The sequence below is a fragment of the Xenopus laevis genome, chromosome 7L (assembly GCF_017654675.1).
Source record: "Xenopus laevis strain J_2021 chromosome 7L, Xenopus_laevis_v10.1, whole genome shotgun sequence".
Lineage (NCBI taxonomy): Eukaryota > Metazoa > Chordata > Amphibia > Anura > Pipidae > Xenopus > Xenopus laevis.
Window position 1 is genome coordinate 137,609,417 of NC_054383.1, and position 19,066 is coordinate 137,628,482.

The 19,066-nt window shown below is 42.5% G+C and overlaps 1 protein-coding gene across 1 annotated transcript; it reads left to right on the plus strand.

Annotated features, from left to right (window-relative positions):
- The first annotated feature begins 536 nt into the window (after nt 1-536).
- Nucleotides 537-18,782, plus strand: LOC108696852 (protein FAM131C). The gene is made up of 6 exons (XM_018226536.2): nt 537-996; nt 10,526-10,683; nt 11,605-11,698; nt 12,583-12,765; nt 13,821-13,931; nt 17,855-18,782. Exons 1-6 carry the CDS (start codon nt 948-950, stop codon nt 18,175-18,177), a joined length of 918 nt encoding a protein of 305 aa, XP_018082025.1. The 5' UTR covers nt 537-947; the 3' UTR covers nt 18,178-18,782.
- The last annotated feature ends 284 nt before the right edge of the window (nt 18,783-19,066 follow it).

Below are 19,066 nucleotides of genomic sequence, written 5' to 3' on the forward strand. Positions count from 1 at the left end.
TCCCTGCTGCCCTCCACCATCACTCCCTGCTGCCCTCCACCCTAACTCCCTGCTGCCCTCCACCGTCACTCCATGATGTCTGTGTGGTCTTTTAACTGTGATGTGGAGTTGGAGGCATCTGAGGTGGGTCTTGGGCGCCAGGGGGCCCCAAAAATGCTGTTGTACTGGCCCCGTGATTTCTAATGGAGGCCCTGAACACAGTATAATTCCCTCCAACTGCTGAAAGGGGATGCTGGGAGTTGTAGTTATACAAAGATTTGACCAAACTGACTGCAGTGTCCTCTTCATCCGAGCAAATTCCCCCTGTTGAAAAACATGTGCCCCACTCCCTGCTGAGGAGCAAGAAGGGAACAATGTCCCAAAGTGAATAGACGGCACCTGAGAATAAAGGGAAGAGTCACCGGTTGCAGGGCCCCGACATACAGCATGTGCCCCCCTCACTCTCCATACAAAGCAGCCCAATCCAGCAGCGTCGGGGTTAATCCCCACCCAGAGCAACAGCTGCTTCACCTACAGGAATAAAAGGGAAAGCAAAGGGGTTTGTCAGAGAGACGCAGCTTGTGCGAGACGCCTCCCAGAGACAAGAGGCACAATGGGAAGGGGGTGATGTCACAGCACAGACAGTCTGAGAGTCTCTGAGCAACAGTCACATCCAACGTGACCACTCGTGTCCCCCCTTCCCAATATTCCCAGTACAATCCAAAGACACAGACAGACGTATGCAGAGCCCCCCACTCACCCCCACTCACTGCCATGTCTATCTGCCACTCCAGTGCCAACCACTGCCAGGGGTCACAAAGCTTGCGCTGTGCACAACAAGCTGGGACTGCTGAGACCCCCAATGTCACAGTAGGAATGGTGGGCAACAGAGAGTCTCGGGAAGGTCTGTAAAGGGGAAACAAAACCAAACAGAGGCGACTTGGGGATCAGTCTCCGAGAGGATTTGGATGGCACAGGGCTGCCTGCCCTTCGTTATGGGATCTTGTATCTCCAAAGGTGAGTCCTTGTCTTCTTTACCCGGGGGTGTAATGTAAACACGGTGCCACTTGGGGTCCTTGTTCTGTTTCACACCAATCCTATTCTGAAAATAGGGCATTTTCACAGGTGCCACAGCTCCATCTGCTATTGCCATGGCTACGACAGAGCGCTGACTGGCAATGCACTTGTGGCTTATAAGGGGTAACTGGGGGCACTGGGAGTGTAAGGATAAGGTATAAGTGGGTCTGCAAGGGGTTAACCCAAAGTAAGAGGGAGCTGTTCTGCCCAGCAGGTGCCCAATACCCGCAGCTCCTGCTCCAGAACCCAAACATGATGGGTAAAGTGCACAGCATGCTGGGATATAAGGTCGAGCTCTTATTCTGGGTCAGTATTATGCAGCACTATCTCAACTAACGCCACATGCCCAAGTGATCCGGTTCTGCTGTTAATTTTAGTGGGAAATTACGTAGGTGGCAAAATCGTGTCTCATTGTGCAACACAATCGCTGTGGGCATTGGTTCCGTCACAGTAAAGTTTCATACGACCCAGTAGGCACACGGTGCACAGGGTGTTCTGACTGCTGCAACAAGTAGCACAGAGCAAGGGGATTGACACGGATCCATTACACATAGGAAGGTGCTGCAAGTAGCCTGGGGGGGCAGTGATTGTTTCTATTAAAGATGAAGGTGCCCGGCATGGCACAGACCTTGTTGTCATGGCAATGGAAGAGCGGCACCGAAAAACACACACATCTTGGGAATTGTCCTTGTTTCCCATGTAAGTGAATGGCAGCTCCGTGACCTTCTCGTCTCTGTCCCTTTAAACGATTCCAGTGGTGCTGCCATGCCCTGGGCTCACTACTGCCCCCCACAGAGAGGCCCGAGGGAAGGGCACAGAGGGCATTTGGTATCACAGGGGCTCAATTGGGCAGAAGTACAATCGGATGTCCCCTGTAAATATGCAGCCCCCCATGCAGCTGGTGTCTCCTGCCTATATCTCTTATTGTTGGGGGGAAGTGGTATTTGGGGGTGCTGGTGCTTGGCCTGCAGGCACTCACAGGGTTAAGAAGACACAGAATGTAGTTTTGTAAAGAGCCGTTTCCATTCTGTGCAGAGACCCCCATAGACTCACCCCATGGACCCCGCACCCTCTAACCTGCCGCTGGTTTAACCTGGGTGCCAACTTTATAGTGTTGGTGTCATGGAGGGGAGACGGCAGCACCCAGATTGGAATGCAGGGGTCACTTCCACCCTAGGGGTCATTCATAAGGACATCAGCAACACTTCATTAAAGAGAGGCTGTGCGACTCCTGAATCCCCCACTGATATAATTACCCCATCCCATTGGGGGGCTACAAGGTGGAGCTCAGGTCTGACTGTGAACAGAACATAAGGCAGCAGGTGTGTGTGCCCAGGAGATGCGTGGCATGGCAGAAACCAAAGAGAAACCCGGGCAGGTAGATTCAACAGCTGGTGGCATTAAACGAGTTAAAGACAATGACTTTATATATGATAATTTGTACTTGGTCTGTATCTCTGTTTTCCTCTCTGGTTTAAGAACTGACAGTTGGTTCCTCAGCTCTCAGGTCTGCAATTTCATCATTTATCTTGTTGCTGAGGTCACACTGACCCTAGCAACCAGACATTGGTTTGGATACTGAGCTGGCCAACCACATGCCATTTTAGCTTATTGAGAAGAGAAAGGGAAAGTAGTTTGGAATCCACTAAAGGTTAATTACATCGATATCTATATTGTGGTAAAAGTTATTTCATAGGTGCACCGCCCCTTTAAATACATGGAATGCATCTGAGCAGGAGGGCTCCTCTGTGCAAGATCCACCCAAGGCAATTACAGGTGGGGAATTGGGAATTACTGGACCTTGTACCTCACTCACATCACAAACAAACTATGGAAGGAGTGCAGCTTAGCCAACACTCCATATTGTCCTACTGGCTCCAGGTCTGGACTGAGATTCAAAAATTGGCATTTCAGGTACACATAGGCCCAAACAGCCCCCACCAGCCCTATATATATTTACTGTCTGTGGCAACTTACAGCAGCCCCCCCCCGGCATTTGACAGAACCCACAGATTGCCAGTCCAGGCCTGACTGTCTCCATCTTGTCCTATTGTCTCCATCTTGCCCTTCGTCTCCATCTTGTCCTACTGTCTCCATCTTGTCCTACTGTCCCCATCTTTACTACTGTCTCTATCTTGCCCTACTGTCTCCATCTTGTCCTACTGTCCCCATCTTTACTACTGTCTCCATCTTGTCCTACTGTCCCCATCTTGTCCTACTGTCTCCATCTTGTCCTACTGTCTCCATCTTGTCCTACTGTCTCCATCTTATCCTACTGTCTCCATCTTGTCCTACTGTCTCCGTCTTTCCTACTGTCTCCATCTTGCCCTACTGTCTCCATCTTGCCCTTCGGTCTCCTTCTTGTCCTACTGTCTCTATCTTGCTTTACTGTCTCCATGTTGTCCTACTGTCTCCATCTTGTCCTACTGTCTCCATCTTGTCCTGCTGTGTCCATGTTGTCCTACTGTCTCCATCTTGTCCTTCTGTCTCCATGTTGTGTGTAAGTGGATTTGGTGAGGCTGATTAAGGATGTATTAAAATATATTCTTACATATTGACCCCATTTTTGTCAAACAATGTCCCCACTTTAGTGAGAAGACACCCTTTTGAGGCCTTTAGTATGATGTACGTATAGCTACACCAAGACTTTTTGCAATTGGTCTAATTTACTATTGAATTATTTGTTCTCCCCCGCCATGAAATTCAGATTGTTCTACAGACTGTGAGGAGTGGAACCATTTAACCTTGACAGGGGGCATTTCCAAATGATAATCTAGGAGCCGCATTAAACTCACAGATAAACAAGGAATGTGGGAACCAACCAATAAAGAACAAGCCCTAGAATTCAGGATAAATATCAATTCCCAGCCCATATGGGGCAGTTGTTTTATGGGAAGAATGAGCAGCAGGAGAACAAAGACAACAACCAGTTCCCATTTGGGAGCCAGAGGTGGTGCCACTTCAGCCTGTGCCCCTGTTTATGTGCCCACCTACCTGCCATGAGACTTCACTAGCTGAGCATGCTGGGAGTTTGGGTTGCACCTTTCTCAATAACTTGTCATTCCTCATTTTCGCTGGGTTCCTAGTTATGTACAACTGTCATTGCTTCTATCTGTCATTGTCTGTCTCTTTCTGCTTTCTGTTCTGACTTCGGTTGCCACCAGCCGGTATTTTACTAGCCTGACCGGTAAAAATGATGGCTGATCCCAATGTTATTAATAGGGAAAAAAGATAAATATATCGGAAAGCCGGTATTTTTTTCCAGAACAGGTGGAAACCCTAGTTCTGACTCTTGACACAATGTAGCGGAAGTCAGCTGATTCCTGATACATTGATTAAAGAATCAGAAACTGAACGAGGAATGAATATGGGGAGTAGCTTAGAATTATGTTTTCATAATTCAAAATGTTGTTTTTAGGTTTTTATCCCCTTTAATCCACAAGGAAAGTGGGAAGACCCATGAATAGCATCAGGTGATTTTAGCTCAGAGGGACATAAAGGATAAAAGAAGGTTAATGGAGGCAAAATAACAAAATAGTGAAGTTCAAAAGGACCCCCTACCCCAGGATCTAATTTCCTTAAGGTTTTCATCACTTCAGAGCAGGTCTTAATGCCCCCTGCTAATACCCTAATGGTACAGCCCTATTACAGGGGAGGGGTGAGATTCCTAGTGGACATCACTGGGTCACATGGTGAATAAAATTAGTGGAAATTCGTTTAGTGCCCAAAATTCTTTCTTCCCCATTTGCCCAATGATTATAAAGGGAGGGGCTTGTTCCTTTATTAAAGGGGATGGAAACCCTTAAATAACCTTTCCCAACAGAAAAATACATTCCATGTCATTAAAAAAAATCAGTAGCTGTCTGGCTATTCTCTGCACTGCTGGTTCTGACTCCTTAAACAATGTGGTAGGATCCAGTTGATCCCATGAGGCGATTGGAGAGATGGCTGCAGGGAAGCTGACTCCTGCTACATTCAATAGTCAGAACCAGCAGTGCAGAAAGGTACAAACACAAAACTGTATATAATATATATGTAAAGTATATGAGGCACAAGCTGACAGACACACAGATACCTGCTCAGGTGGGAGAGTATATGATTCCCCCCCCCAAGTTTGAGCAGGTGGGGCAGTTGTACTGTCGGTTCCCACCGCGTGGGCAGCTTCAGCCTCATTAAAATTGTTTTGGATTTCAGGAAATCTGGCAGCGCTTTATTTCCCTAATTAGCAGCCGAGAGTCAGCGCAGAGCAGCCAAGATCTCCTTATTCCCAACTCTCCCAAGAGAAGGGGTGTCTGACTGCAGGGGCTGAATATAGGGGCCCCGGGGTCTCCGCTGAGAGGGACGTTATTCCTGACCCTGGGACACCAACAATGGAGAATTAGGGGCCCAGGATGTTATTACATTAAAAGTTCTTGGAGTCAGTAATCCAGTTATAAATCTTCTCTAGTCCTTAGCAAAACCCTGAGACTCCGTACAGCTGATATGGGGACAGAGCAGGGTCAGTGACCCCATTTGAAAGCTGAAAAAAGTCAGAAGAAAAAGGAAAATGATTTGGTATTCTCTGCATCTCTGCCATTGTTCCTGCCTGTTGAGTGTCCATAGTCAGGGGCATCACCTCCACTGGTGCAGTTACTTGGTACTGATTATATTCATCTCCATGGAGTGTCCATCTCCTGCCCAAACTGCCCACAACCTGAATACCAAGTGCAAATATAATACACAGAGACTTATCTGCCCCCACAGACCAGACGTGTACATGTAATGGCCAGATGATCCCCAGATTCCTCTATGGCTGCCAACTGCTTCTATTAACCCCTTCCCTGCTGTTGTGGGGGATCACAACCTCTTGGTGTCCCATAGAGCAACAGTACTAGGTAGCAGATACAAAGCTGGAGACAGTAGGACAAGATTGAGACATTAGAACAAGATGGAGACAGTAGAACAAGATGAAGACAGTAGGACAAGATGGAGTCAGTAGGACAAGATGAAGACAGTAGGACAAGATGGAGACAGTAGGACAAGATGGAGACAGTAGGACAACATGGAGACAGTAGGACAACATGGAGACAGTAGGACAACATGGAGACATTAGGACAAGATGGAGACAGTAGGACAAAATGGAGACAATAGGACACAATGGAGACAGTAGGACAAGATGGAGACAGTAGGTCAAGATGGAGACAGTAGGACAAGATGGGGACAGAGGGACGCGATGGAGACAGAAGGGCAAGATGGAGATAGTAGGACAAGATGGAGACAGTACGACAAGATGGAGACAGTAGGACAAGATGGGGACAGAGAGACGCGGTGGAGACAGAAGGGCAAGATGGAGACAGTAGAACAAGATGGAGACGTTAGGACAAGATGGAGACAGTAGGACAAGATGGAGACAGTAGGACAAGATGGAGACAATAGGACACAATGGAGACAGTAGGACAAGATGGGAGACAATAGGACACAATGGAGACAGTAGGACAAGATGGAGACAGTAGGACAAGATGGGGACAGAGGGACATGGTGGAGACAGTAGGGCAAGATGGAGACAGTAGGGCAAGATGGAGACAGTAGGACAAGATGGAGACAGTAGGACAAGATGGGGACAGAGGGACAAGATGGAGACAGTAGGACAAGATGGAGACAGTACGACAAGATGGAGACAGTAGGACAGGATGGGGACAGAGAGATGCGGTGGAGACAGTAGGGCAAGATGGAGACAGTAGGACAAGATGGAGACAGTAGGGCAAGATGGAGACAGTAGGACAAGATGGAGACAGTAGGACAAGATGGAGACAGTAGGACAAGATGGAGACAGTCGGACAAGATGGAGACAGTAGGACAAGAGGGAGACAGTAGGACAAGATGGAGACAGTAGGGCAAGATGGAGACAGTAGGACAAGATGGAGACAGTAGGGCAAGATGGAGACAGTAGGACAAGATGGAGACAGTAGGACAAGATGGAGACAGTAGGACAAGATGGAGACAGTCGGACAAGATGGAGACATTAGGACAAGATGGAGACAGTAGGAGAAGATGGAGACAGTAGGAGAAGATGGAGACAGTAGGAGAAGATGGAGACAGTAGGACATGTCATATGTTGCTGTGTTTATTGTGTAAAATTCTTGGGGTGACTGTATTATGAAATTCAGGGGCCACTGTCATACATAATGCTGAGACCAGTTATTGTGGGGCCCCATGCTGGGGCGTTTGTACCAGAGGGAGACACAAAGTTGTTCTGTGCTGGGGGAGGGGTACAGTGCTGTAATATTGTTATACCCTGTCTCATGTAACTAAATATCCAACTTGTTGATTCCCAGTGTTTTCCAAACTACAGCTCCCAGAATCCTTAGCTTAGTGTAGAAAAAGCCACAGTCTGGTATTGTCAGGCCGAGTCCCTTCATACACTGAGCACAAATACACAAGGTGGAGGATGCAAAAGACGAAAGCTGGAAGGTTACCATGGAAACTGAGACACGCAATCTGGCGGAAAAGTCAACAAATGTACGAAGAAAGCAGACAGCTGGTATCCACGCACTCATCTATAAATAAACACTGTCTGCACTGAAACCTACCCACTCTCTAGAACTACACTGCAGGGAAGGAGATCTCACCATCAGCATAGGAAGGGGTTCTTTACTGTAAGGACAGTCAGGTTATGGGATTCCCTACCAAGAGAGGGGGAATTAGTGATTCATTGGTGGGGAGGAAAGGAGATCTCACCATCAGCATAGGAAGGGGTTCTTTACTGTAAGGACAGTCAGGTTATGGGATTCCCTACCAAGAGAGGGGGAATGAGTGATTCATTGGTGGGGAGGAAAGGAGATCTCACCATCAGCATAGGAAGGGTTCTTTACTGTAAGGACAGTCAGGTTATGGGATTCCCTACCAAGAGAGGGGGAATGAGTGATTCATTGGTGGGGAGGAAAGGAGATCTCACCATCAGCATAAGAAGGGGTTCTTTACTGTAAGGACAGTCAGGTTATGGGATTCCCTACCAAGAGAGGGGGAATGAGTGATTCATTGGTGGGGAGGAAAGGAGATCTCACCATCAGTATAGGAAGGGGTTCTTTACTGTAAGGGCAGTCAGGTTATGGGATTCCCTACCAAGAGAGGGGGAATGAGTGATTCATTGGTGGGGAGGAAAGGAGATCTCACCATCAGTATAGGAAGGGGTTCTTTACTGTAAGGGCAGTCAGGTTATGGGATTCCCTACCAAGAGAGGGGGAATGAGTGATTCATTGGTGGGGAGGAAAGGAGATCTCACCATCAGTATAGGAAGGGGTTCTTTACTGTAAGGACAGTCAGGTTATGGGATTCCCTACCAAGAGAGGGGAATGAGTGATTCATTGGTGGGGAGGAAAGGAGATTTCACCACAATCTGGCTGTAAGGGTGCCTAGATTGTAAGCTCTTTTACCATATCCAGGCAAGCCTTATGGTGGCAGTTGCAGTGCTGATTCTCTGTCAAGTAGCAATACAATTATTATTATTAACACATAAATATAAAGTACCAACATCTGCCGTAGCGATGTACAATAGAAGATTAGCAGTTAGTGTGTATTTTTTATTACTGGCATTTCTTTGCTTTATTTCCACTACCCATTGGGAAGAGAAACAGGAAAGGGTCCAAATAAAAGGACAAGTAATAAAATAATGTTCAAATAATAGCCAGAATAATCTTGGTTTCTGGTTGCTGGCTACAGCTGGCCATAGCAACCACAGTCCAGGTTAGAGAAGACCTGTAACAAATGGTTTTGCATCAGGTCTAGTAACCCAATCAGCAGGGAACATTTACTGATCAAGAGTAAACAAATATCTGACTGGTTGCCGTGGGTTACTAGACCATTTATACATGAATCTCAGTGCTGGGAATGGGCACTGAGAGGATGAGTTTTTATTCCCATCACAACGGGGGTGAGTGGGGGCGGCAGTTCAGCTGCTCCATCCATAATAAATGAGGTTTCACTTCATGGGTATAATATAAAGGCTACGGAGGGGCCATAGGGCCACATGCTGCAAGAGAATAAATTTATGTTATTTATAAGAATCTTACAGCTGGGGATCTGGGGGAGGGGCAGGTGACAAATAGAGAGTAGGGGGCTTTCTGCACCAGCACCATTTTTTTTATCCATAAAAAGTATCGATGACATTAAAGGGGATATAAATCCAAAAATACAATTATTGCCTAATCAAAGAAAATCTAATTCTAAGAAACTTCCCAATATCCATTCATTCCTCATTCTCACTGGGTTTATAGTTCTGTGTAACTGTCATTGTGTCTGTCCCTTTCTCTTCTCTGCACTGCTGCTTCTGACTCCTGATACAACTTCCCAATATCCATTCATTCCTCATTCTCACTGGGTTTATAGTTCTGTGTAACTGTCATTGTGTCTGTCCCTTTCTCTTCTCTGCACTGCTGCTTCTGACTCCTGATACAACTTCCCAATATCCATTCATTCCTCATTCTCACTGGGTTTATAGTTCTGTGTAACTGTCATTGTGTCTGTCCCTTTCTCTGCACTGCTGCCTCTGACTCCTGATACAGCTTCCCAATATCCATTCATTCCTCATTCTCACTGGGTTTATAGTTCTGTGTAACTGTCATTATGTCTGTCCCTTTCTCTGCACTGCTGCTTCTGACTCCTGATACAACTTCCCAATATCCATTCATTCCTCATTCTCACTGGGTTTATAGTTCTGTGTAACTGTCATTGGGTCTGTCCCTTTCTCTTCTCTGCACTGCTGCTTCTGACTCCTGATACAACTTCCCAATATCCATTCATTCCTCATTCTCACTGGGTTTATAGTTCTGTGTAACTGTCATTGTGTCTGTCCCTTTCTCTGCACTGCTGCTTCTGACTCCTGATACAACTTCCCAATATCCATTCATTCCTCATTCTCACTGGGTTTATAGTTCTGTGTAACTGTCATTGTGTCTGTCCCTTTCTCTGCACTGCTGCTTCTGACTCCTGATACAACTTCCCAATATCCATTCATTCCTCATTCTCACTGGGTTTATAGTTCTGTGTAACTGTCATTGTGTCTGTCCCTTTCTCTGCACTGCTGCTTCTGACTCCTGATACAACTTCCCAATATCCATTCATTCCTCATTCTCACTGGGTTTATAGTTCTGTGTAACTGTCATTGTGTCTGTCCCTTTCTCTTCTCTGCACTGCTGCTTCTGACTCCTGATACAACTTTCCAATATCCATTCATTCCTCATTCTCACTGGGTTTATAATTTTGTGCAACTGCTCACATTGCTATTGTCTGTCATTGTCTGTCTGTCTGTCTGCTTATATTCTCTGCACTGTTGGTTCTGACTCCTGAAACAAACTAGCACAAGACAGCTTTGCTTAGGAGTTTTAATGCACTGATGTGGCTAAAAGACCCTGCAACCCCTTTAGTTGTCCTTTATCACTAGCTGGAATCACTACCGGCTCTGGGTCTGACTCACTTTCTCGCTCACATACAGAGTTCTTCTTCAGTGGCCACAAGGACATTCACTTGTCCAACAATGTCACCAAGTCAGCCAGCCCCCCAATGTCTGCACAAGCCCCTCGTCCCCTAGGGGATCCAGCACCAACAGAAAGCCCTGAAGAGGAGGAGGATGAAGAGGATGAAATGGGGAAGGTAAGAAAAAACATTCACCATAATTATATATTTTTATGAACAGTATTTATGTTATGGCTTTGTGATTATTCCAGTCTCCACTTACCCAATACCCAGGTACAGAGCTCTGATTCTCTGTACTTCCTGCTCCTGGGCTGTTCTCTTTCCCATGGTCAGACAGGAACCTCCCCCTGGGTAAGTGAATCCAATCTCCCCCAGTACTTACCCAGGTACAGAGCTCTGATTCTCTGTACTTCCTGCTCCTGGGCTGCTCTCTTTCCCATGGTCAGACAGGAACCTCCCCCTGGGTAAGTGAATCCAATCTCCCCCAGTACTTACCCAGGTACAGAGCTCTGATTCTCTGTACTTCCTGCTCCTGGGCTGTTCTCTTTCCCATGGTCAGACAGGAACCTCCCCCCTGGGTAAGTGAATCCAATCTCCCCCAGTACTTACCCAGGTACAGAGCTCTGATTCTCTGTACTTCCTGCTCCTGGGCTGTTCTCTTTCCCATGATCAGACAGGAACCTCCCCCTGGGTAAGTGAATCCAATCTCCCCCAGTACTTACCCAGGTACAGAGCTCTGATTCTCTGTACTTCCTGGGCTGTTCTCTTTCCCATGGTCAGACAGGAACCTCCCCCTGGGTAAGTGAATCCAATCTCCCCCAGTACTTACCCAGGTACAGAGCTCTGATTCTCTGTACTTCCTGCTCCTGGGCTGTTCTCTTTCCCATGGTCAGACAGGAACCTCCCCCTGGGTAAGTGAATCCAATCTCCCCCAGTACTTACCCAGGTACAGAGCTCTGATTCTCTGTACTTCCTGCTCCTGGGCTGCTCTCTTTCCCATGGTCAATCCAATCTCTCACCAATTTTAACCAATAACAGAATTTTAGAAGTTAATTCCAGGGATTGGGTTTAATGGTTCCGCTCCTTCATGTCCCACAGAAATGCTTCAAGTCTCCAAATGGGTTTATGTGCGACTCCAAGGAAAACGGCAGCAATTACAACATCACAGAACTCGCCACTTCATCACTTACAGGTATGTGGGTGCGTGTGATTGGCTCCTTCAGGACATGTGACTTTGACTTGTTTGGGGTTCAGAGTACTAGAAGAAAGGGGCTACTAATGATGCAGATGCCCCGGGGCATTCAGTCAGTTACCCCAAGCCACAATCTGTCCCCCACAGTGAGTGACTCCTGAACTCCTGTGCCTCTTAAAACAATATAAACCTGTAGATCCATGTACTAAGCACAATTCAGCAGGAACAGTCCCTAAGTTTGCTCATAGTCTGTACAGAGAGATCCCATAAAACTATGGCAGCATAGGTATTCCCTGTACTAAGCACAATTCAGCAGGAACAGTCCCCTAAGTTTGCTCATAGTCTGTACAGAGAGATCCCATAAAACTATGGCAGCATAGGTATTCCCTGTACTAAGCACAATTCAGTAAGAACAGTCCCTAAGTTTGCTCATAGTCTGTACAGAGAGATCCCATAAAACTATGGCAGCATAGGTATTCCCCTGTTCTAAGCACAATTCAGCAGGAACAGTCCCTAAGTTTGCTCATAGTCTGTACAGAGAGATCCCATAAAACTATGGCAGCATAGGTATTCCCCTGTTCTAAGCACAATTCAGCAGGAACAGCCCCTAAGTTTGCTCATAGTCTGTACAGAGAGATCCCATAAAACTATGGTACATAGGTATTCCCTGTACTAAGCACAATTCAGCAGGAACAGTCCCCTAAGTTTGCTCATAGTCTGTACAGAGAGATCCCATAAAACTATGGTACATAGGTATTCCCTGTACTAAGCACAATTCAGCAGGAACAGTCCCTAAGTTTGCTCATAGTCTATAGTGAATACACCAGTACTGTAGGATGATAAATATGAAATGTACAAAGGGTTTTTCTGTCGCTTTGTTTAAGGTTTGGTGCAAACGATTAAGGACCATATCACAAAGCCAACAGCCATGGCTCGCGGGAGGGTCGCCCACCTCATAGAGTGGAAAGGCTGGAGTGCCCCCCAATCAGGCTGGGACCCCTCTGTTACTGATGATGAGCGTTACTCAGACCTGACGGATGAGCTGAAGGAAGCGCGTTTTGCAGCAGGTACAGCACTGGGTTTGGATGGAGAGACGGGGAAGAAGGAAGAAACTGTTCCAGGACCAGGAAAATAATAAATGTACAAATCTCCCAAACTGAGCCCCACACTCACTTAATCTGTTTCCCCATTGGCCGTTCCTGTTTCTCCTCATACAAGTGAGAAATGAAGCGGAGAACTCATGTTGTTGCTCAGGGACAGGCAGCATTGCTCATTCACTTGCACCTGATCACTAGCAGTTCTGCATTCTGACCACTAGTCAGCGCTGTCGGCCTCTCACTCTATGACACAATCAATGGATCAGTTGCTCCTGGGGAATCACAACTTGGATCTTGAGTCCTTGTTAAAGGGGAGGTTCACCTCAAAGTTAACTTTTAGTAGGTTATAGAATGGCTTTTTGTAAGCCACTTTTCAATTGGTCTTCATTTTTTCTTTTTTTCCAGCTTTCAAATGGGAGGTCACTGACCCCATCTAAAAAACAAATGCTCTGTAAGGCTACAAATGCATTGATATTGTTACTTTTTATTCCTCATCTTTCTATTCAGGCCTCTCCTATACATATTCCAGTCTCTTATTCACATCAATGCATGGTTGCTAGGGGAATTTGGCCATAGCAACCAGATGACTGAAACTGCAAACTGGAGAGCTGTAGAATAAAAAACAAAATAAGTCAAAAACCACAAATAACAAAAACTAAAAACCAATTACAAATTGTCTCAGAATATCCCTCTCTACATCATACTAACATTTAAAGGTGAACAACCCATCCCCATTTCTTAAGGACAAGCCGTTGGTCCTCAAGAAATACTGTCCCCAGGGAATGCTCCCACACTCTAAGGTTCCACTGCCCCTCACTGTGTATAAAGGTCTTGGTGGGTCAGAACCAACAATCTGATCCCTTGATACTCTGTGCCCCGGGGCAAATAACTGACAGATTTGCTTAACCCCATTGCAGTTGCCCCTCTGTACCCGCAGACTGGCTTTGGGCAAGTAGATGAAGGTATGTGGCTGGTTCTAGTCCTGTATATTGGGGCAGGTTCTGATTCTCGTTCCTTATACTCAGGGGTCGCAGAGCAATTCGCTATCACAGAAGCCACACTCAGCGCCTGGTCCTCTCTGGATGATGAAGAAATGCATTTTGGGTTGGGCTCACAAGAAGTGCCCCAGCTGCAAGGTAATCACTCCTGCTGCCCCCCCATATCTGTGCATCAGAGTCCCACCTCCCTCCCTACTCCCCGGTTATTAATGGAGCCAACCTAGTTCATCTGGGAGCTGCTGGGAGTTGCTGTACAGGAATCTGGGACACTGAACTGTTGCTGAAGCTCAGGTCTCAGGGAGTGACCCACATTGGGCAACAGCAGATCCATTTCATACAGGAGGCGGAGGGGGGAGATTTGGGATTGGGACACAACCATGGAATTTATAGTTATATAGTTACATAATTATATAGTTAGTTATACAGTTACATAGCTACATAATTATATATGTACATAGTTATATAGTTATATAGATACATAGCTACATATTTAAATAGTTACATAGTTTTATAGTTATATAGTTACATAGTTACATCATTACATAGTTATATAGTTACATAGTTATATAGTTATATAGTTACACAGTTACATAGTTATATAGTTATATAGTTATATAGTTACATAGTTATATAGTTATATAGTTATATAGTTACATAGTTACATAGTTATATAGTTACATAGTTATATAGTTACACAGTTACATAGTTATATAGTTATATAGTTATATAGTTACACAGTTACATAGTTATATAGTTACACAGTTACATAGTTATATAGTTATATAGTTACACAGTTACATTGTTACATAGGTTTATAGTTACATAGTTACTTAGTTACATTGTTACATAGTTATATAGTTACAGAGTTACATTATTATATAGTTATATAGTTATATAGTTATATAGTTACATAGTTATATAGTTACACAGTTACATAGTTATATAGTTACACAGTTACATAGTTATATAGTTACACAGTTACATAGTTACATAGGTTTATAGTTACATAGTTACTTAGTTACATTGTTACATAGTTATATAGTTACAGAGTTACATTATTACATAGTTATATAGTTACATCGTTATATAGTTACATAGTTATATAGTTACATAGTTATATAGTTACATTGCTACATAGTTATATAGTTACATAGTTATTTAGTTACATAGTTACATTGCTACATAGGTTTATAGTTACATAGTTACTTAGTTACATTGTTACATAGTTATATAGTTACATAGTTACATAGTTATATAGTTACATAGTTATATAGTTACATAGTTACATAGTTATATAGTTACATAATTACATAGTTAAAGAGTTAAATAGTTATATAGTTAGATAGATAGTTACATCATTACATAGTTATATAGTTATATAGTTACATAGTTATATAGTTACACAGTTACATAGTTATATTGTTATATAGTTACATAGTTACACAGTTACATAGTTATATAGTTACACAGTTACATAGTTATATAGTTATATAGTTATATAGTTACATAGTTATATAGTTATATAGTTATATAGTTACATAGTTATATAGTTACATAGTTATATAGTTATATAGTTATATAGTTACATAGTTATATAGTTACATAGTTATATAGTTACATAGTTACATAGTTACATAGTTATATAGTTACACAGTTACATAGTTATATAGTTACACAGTTACATAGTTATATAGTTATATAGTTACATAGTTACACAGTTACATAGTTATATAGTTACGCAGTTACATAGTTATATAGTTATATAGTTACATAGTTATATAGTTATATAGTTATATAGTTACACAGTTACATAGTTATATAGTTATATAGTTATATAGTTACACAGTTACATAGTTATATAGTTATATAGTTATATAGTTACACAGTTACATAGTTATATAGTTACACAGTTACATAGTTATATAGTTATATAGTTACACAGTTACATTGTTACATAGGTTTATAGTTACATAGTTACTTAGTTACATTGTTACATAGTTATATAGTTACAGAGTTACATTATTATATAGTTATATAGTTATATAGTTATATAGTTACATAGTTACACAGTTACATAGTTATATAGTTATATAGTTATATAGTTATATAGTTACATAGTTATATAGTTACACAGTTACATAGTTATATAGTTACACAGTTACATAGTTATATAGTTACACAGTTACATAGTTACATAGGTTTATAGTTACATAGTTACTTAGTTACATTGTTACATAGTTATATAGTTACAGAGTTACATTATTACATAGTTATATAGTTACATCGTTATATAGTTACATAGTTATATAGTTACATTGCTACATAGTTATATAGTTACATAGTTATTTAGTTACATAGTTACATTGCTACATAGGTTTATAGTTACATAGTTACTTAGTTACATTGTTACATAGTTATATAGTTACATAGTTACATAGTTATATAGTTACATAGTTATATAGTTACATAGTTACACAGCAACATAGTTATATATTTACACAGTTATATAGTTAGTTACATAATTACATAGTTAAAGAGTTACATAGTTATATAGTTAGATAGATAGTTACATCATTACATAGTTATATAGTTATATAGTTATATAGTTACATAGTTATATAGTTACATAGTTACACAGTTACATAGTTATATAGTTACACAGTTACATAGTTATATAGTTATATAGTTATATAGTTACACAGTTACATAGTTATATAGTTACACAGTTACATAGTTATATAGTTATATAGTTACATAGTTACACAGTTACATAGTTATATAGTTACACAGTTACATAGTTATATAGTTATATAGTTACACAGTTACATTGTTACATAGGTTTATAGTTACATAGTTACTTAGTTACATTGTTACATAGTTATATAGTTACAGAGTTACATTATTATATAGTTATATAGTTACATAGTTACACAGTTACATAGTTATATAGTTACACAGTTACATAGTTATATAGTTATATAGTTATATAGTTACATAGTTATATAGTTATATAGTTACACAGTTACATAGTTATATAGTTACACAGCAACATAGTTATATAGTTATATAGTTACATAGTTACACAGTTACATAGTTATATAGTTACACAGTTACATAGTTATATAGTTACTTAGTTACATTGTTACATAGTTATATAGTTACAGAGTTACATTATTACATAGTTATATAGTTATATAGTTACACAGTTACATCGTTATATAGTTACATAGTTATATAGTTACATAGTTATATAGTTACATTGCTACATAGTTATATAGTTACATAGTTATTTAGTTACATAGTTACATTGCTACATAGGTTTATAGTTACATAGTTACTTAGTTACATTGTTACATAGTTATATAGTTACATAGTTACACAGCAACATAGTTATATATTTACACAGTTATATAGTTATATAGTTACATAATTACATAGTTACACAGTTATATAGTTATATAGTTATATAGTTATTTAGTTACATAGTTACATCATTACATAGTTACATAGTTATATAGTTACATAGTTACATAGTTATATAGTTACATAGTTACATAGTTACATAGTTACATAGTTACATAGTTATATAGTTACATAGTTACATAGTTATATAGTTATATAGTTACATAGTTACATAGTTACATAGTTACATAGTTATATAGTTACATAGTTACATAGTTACATAGTTATATAGTTATATAGTTACACAGTTACATAGTTATATTGTTACATAGTTATATACAGTAGTTACACAGTTAGTTATATAGTTACATAGTTATATACAGTAGTTACACAGTTAGTTATATAGTTACATAGTTATATACTGTAGTTACACAGTTAGTTATATAGTTACATAGTTATATACTGTAGTTACAAAGTCCATTAAGTCCAACCCCTCCAAATGAAAACCCAGCCCCATACACACACCCCTCCCTACTGTCACATAAATGATATATACCCATATCTATACTAACTATAGAGTTTAGTATCACAATAGCCTTTGTATTATGTCTGTCCAATTCTGCCCCCTGCTGTTTATTTCCCCTGTTTTCCCCATTCAGACCTGGAGAGTCTCTACCTACAGGGGAGGCTTCTGAGTTACACCCACGGGGCCTTCGGATCAGATGTGGGGGGGAGCCTGTCGTACTCCTCGGCCGTGTCCTTATCAGCGGCCCCCCAGCACTTACTGCCCATGGAGAGTTGGGATGTGACTCACCCGCCTGCGTTTCCCTGTGGGACAATGAGCAGCAGCTCCGACAATTCCAGAGCAGCAGCAGCAGGAGAGGGGGAAGCCCTTCCGGAATCCTTCAAACCCCGACTCAACAACTCCCTGCACTACGTGGACAGCAGCTCCCTGTCTGAGGACGAGGTCTTCTTCAACTAGGGGGACCCCAAATATTATGGGCTCTCTGTGATACTGGTGGGGGCCATACATTCCCTCTGACTCTGATTGGCTCCCACCTCCTCAGAAGCAGCAGAGTAACACCCACTTGATTGGCAGCACGAATGTCCTGAGAACAGGGAATCCCGACTGGAGTCTGGGGGGGGGGGTTCCCAGTACCACTGGATCTCAGGGCTGGTGGGACGATATGAATAACCAGCAGAACCACATTATCTCTATTTGACTTAAGTCACTGGATGTTCCACAGGGGAGTCTGATCCACTTGTCCATGTTGTGTTTTCTACATTCTTAGTGCAAATCACCAGGAAACTGACGGCCCTTCCCTTCTGTTGTTCAACTGTAACACTCAACATCAGAGGGAGGTCGGCTTGGCTTAAACCTGTGCCCATTTGCAGCACTCACACGAGTAATAACCCCCTGGGTAAGTAAATCCAATCTCCCCCAGTACTTACCCAGGTACAGAGCTCTGATTCTCTAGGGAAAGGCCTCCCAGGGCTAGGGTATTGCACCCTGCCATGGGAAAGAGAGCAGCCCAGGAGCAGGAAGTACAGAGAATCAGAGCTTTGTACTTGGGTAAGTACTGGGGGAGATTGGATTCACTTACCCAGGGGGAGGTTCCTGTCTGACCATGGGAAAGAGAACAGCCCAGGAGCAGGAAGTACAGAGAATCAGAGCTCTGTACCTGGGTAAGTACTGGGGGAGATTGGATTCACTTACCCAGGGGGAGGTTCCTGTCTGACCATGGGAAAGAGAACAGCCCAGGAGCAGGAAGTAAAGAGAATCAGAGCTCTGTACCTGGGTAAGTACTGGGGGAGATTGGATTCACTTACCCAGGGGGAGGTTCCTGTCTGACCATGGGAAAGAGAACAGC

What these genes read in the sequence shown, in the direction of transcription:
- LOC108696852 (XM_018226536.2), top strand. Translation starts at nt 948, where the DNA reads ATGGCACAGGGCTGCCTGCCCTTCGTTATGGGATCTTGTATCTCCAAA. An exon ending in CGCCACTTCATCACTTACAG is followed by an intron (nt 11,699 to 12,582) that starts GTATGTGGGTGC and finishes GCTTTGTTTAAG; the next exon opens with GTTTGGTGCAAACGATTAAG. An exon ending in AGAAGTGCCCCAGCTGCAAG is followed by an intron (nt 13,932 to 17,854) that starts GTAATCACTCCT and finishes TTCCCCATTCAG; the next exon opens with ACCTGGAGAGTCTCTACCTA.